The sequence below is a fragment of the Penaeus monodon genome, chromosome 22 (genome assembly GCF_015228065.2).
Source record: "Penaeus monodon isolate SGIC_2016 chromosome 22, NSTDA_Pmon_1, whole genome shotgun sequence".
NCBI classification, from domain to species: domain Eukaryota; kingdom Metazoa; phylum Arthropoda; class Malacostraca; order Decapoda; family Penaeidae; genus Penaeus; species Penaeus monodon.
The window spans coordinates 7,998,056-7,999,024 of record NC_051407.1 but is presented as its reverse complement, the minus strand read 5'-3'; the positions used below and the strand labels follow the sequence as shown (position 1 = coordinate 7,999,024).

Below are 969 nucleotides of genomic sequence, written 5' to 3'. Positions count from 1 at the left end.
GGAGCGCATTTTTTTTTAGGATTGTGTTTTACAGTGGTGACAATTTGCCGTTTAAGTTTGTAGATCATTCTTTTGTGGTGAGGGTCAAGGGGAGGGTCGGGGTGCCGGGCGACGAACGTGTATATAAGACGTTCAACCTCTAGCTAGGTATCACATCCCACAATGAAGCTTTTGGTGAGTGTTACTTCCTGTGATCATAGTCTAAAAATGGGAAATTAATTTTATATCATTAATGAAGATAACTGGCTCGAAATGAAGCATTAGAAGTGAAAAATTGCTAATCTAATCTAATCTAGTCCTTATAAATTATATTTTTCAGATCCTGGTAACTTTGGCCGTATTGGCGGGCGCGACGCCTGACAGATACAGTCCGCCCTCAGCTGGTGGAGGGGGAGGATTCTCAGGAGGAAGTGGAGGATCTTTCGGTGGCAGAGGATTCTCTGGTGGAGGCGGATTCTCTGGAGGAGGTGGAGGATTCTCTGGAGGAAGTAGAGGATTTTTCGGAGGAGGATTTTCCGGTGGTGGAGGTGGCGGTGGTGGATCTGGATATGGAGGAGGAGGATGCAGTGCGGGAGAGGTTCTTCATGTTGACGGTTCCTGTGTCGTTCCCATAATCTCACGCAACGTATTTGTCTATGACGCTCCCGAACAGCAAGAAGAAAGCGGTCCACCACCAAATATTCCTCCACCAAGAATCGACCACAACATCCTATTCGTCCGCGTTCCTGAGAAGGGAGCAGCGCCTGAGCCAATCATCGTTCCTCCACCAAGGCAACAGAGCGTGGTGTACGTCCTGAACAAGGACGATGGAGGAGGAGGACAGCAAGTGATCGAAGTGACAGCTCCTCCACCGTCCAACCCTGAGGTTTACTTCGTCAACTATGCTGAAGGAGATAACCCTCAGCTGCCCATTGGAGTTGATCTCCAGACTGCTCTCCAAGCGGCAGCCAACGGCGGAGGACAGGTCAT

At 49.3% G+C, this 969-nt stretch overlaps 1 protein-coding gene across 1 annotated transcript in view; it reads left to right on the top strand.

The window, feature by feature from the left end:
* Window positions 1–162: 162 nt before the first annotated feature.
* The window catches only part of LOC119587308 (pupal cuticle protein 36-like), a 1,066-nt gene continuing 259 nt past the window's right edge, over window positions 163–969 (top strand). Inside the window, exons 1-2 of the mRNA XM_037936058.1 lie at window positions 163–174; window positions 320–969. The exon at window positions 320–969 is cut by the window's right edge and continues 259 nt beyond it. Coding sequence (XP_037791986.1) covers window positions 163–174; window positions 320–969 — 662 coding nt within the window. The remainder of the gene's footprint in view (window positions 175–319) is intronic.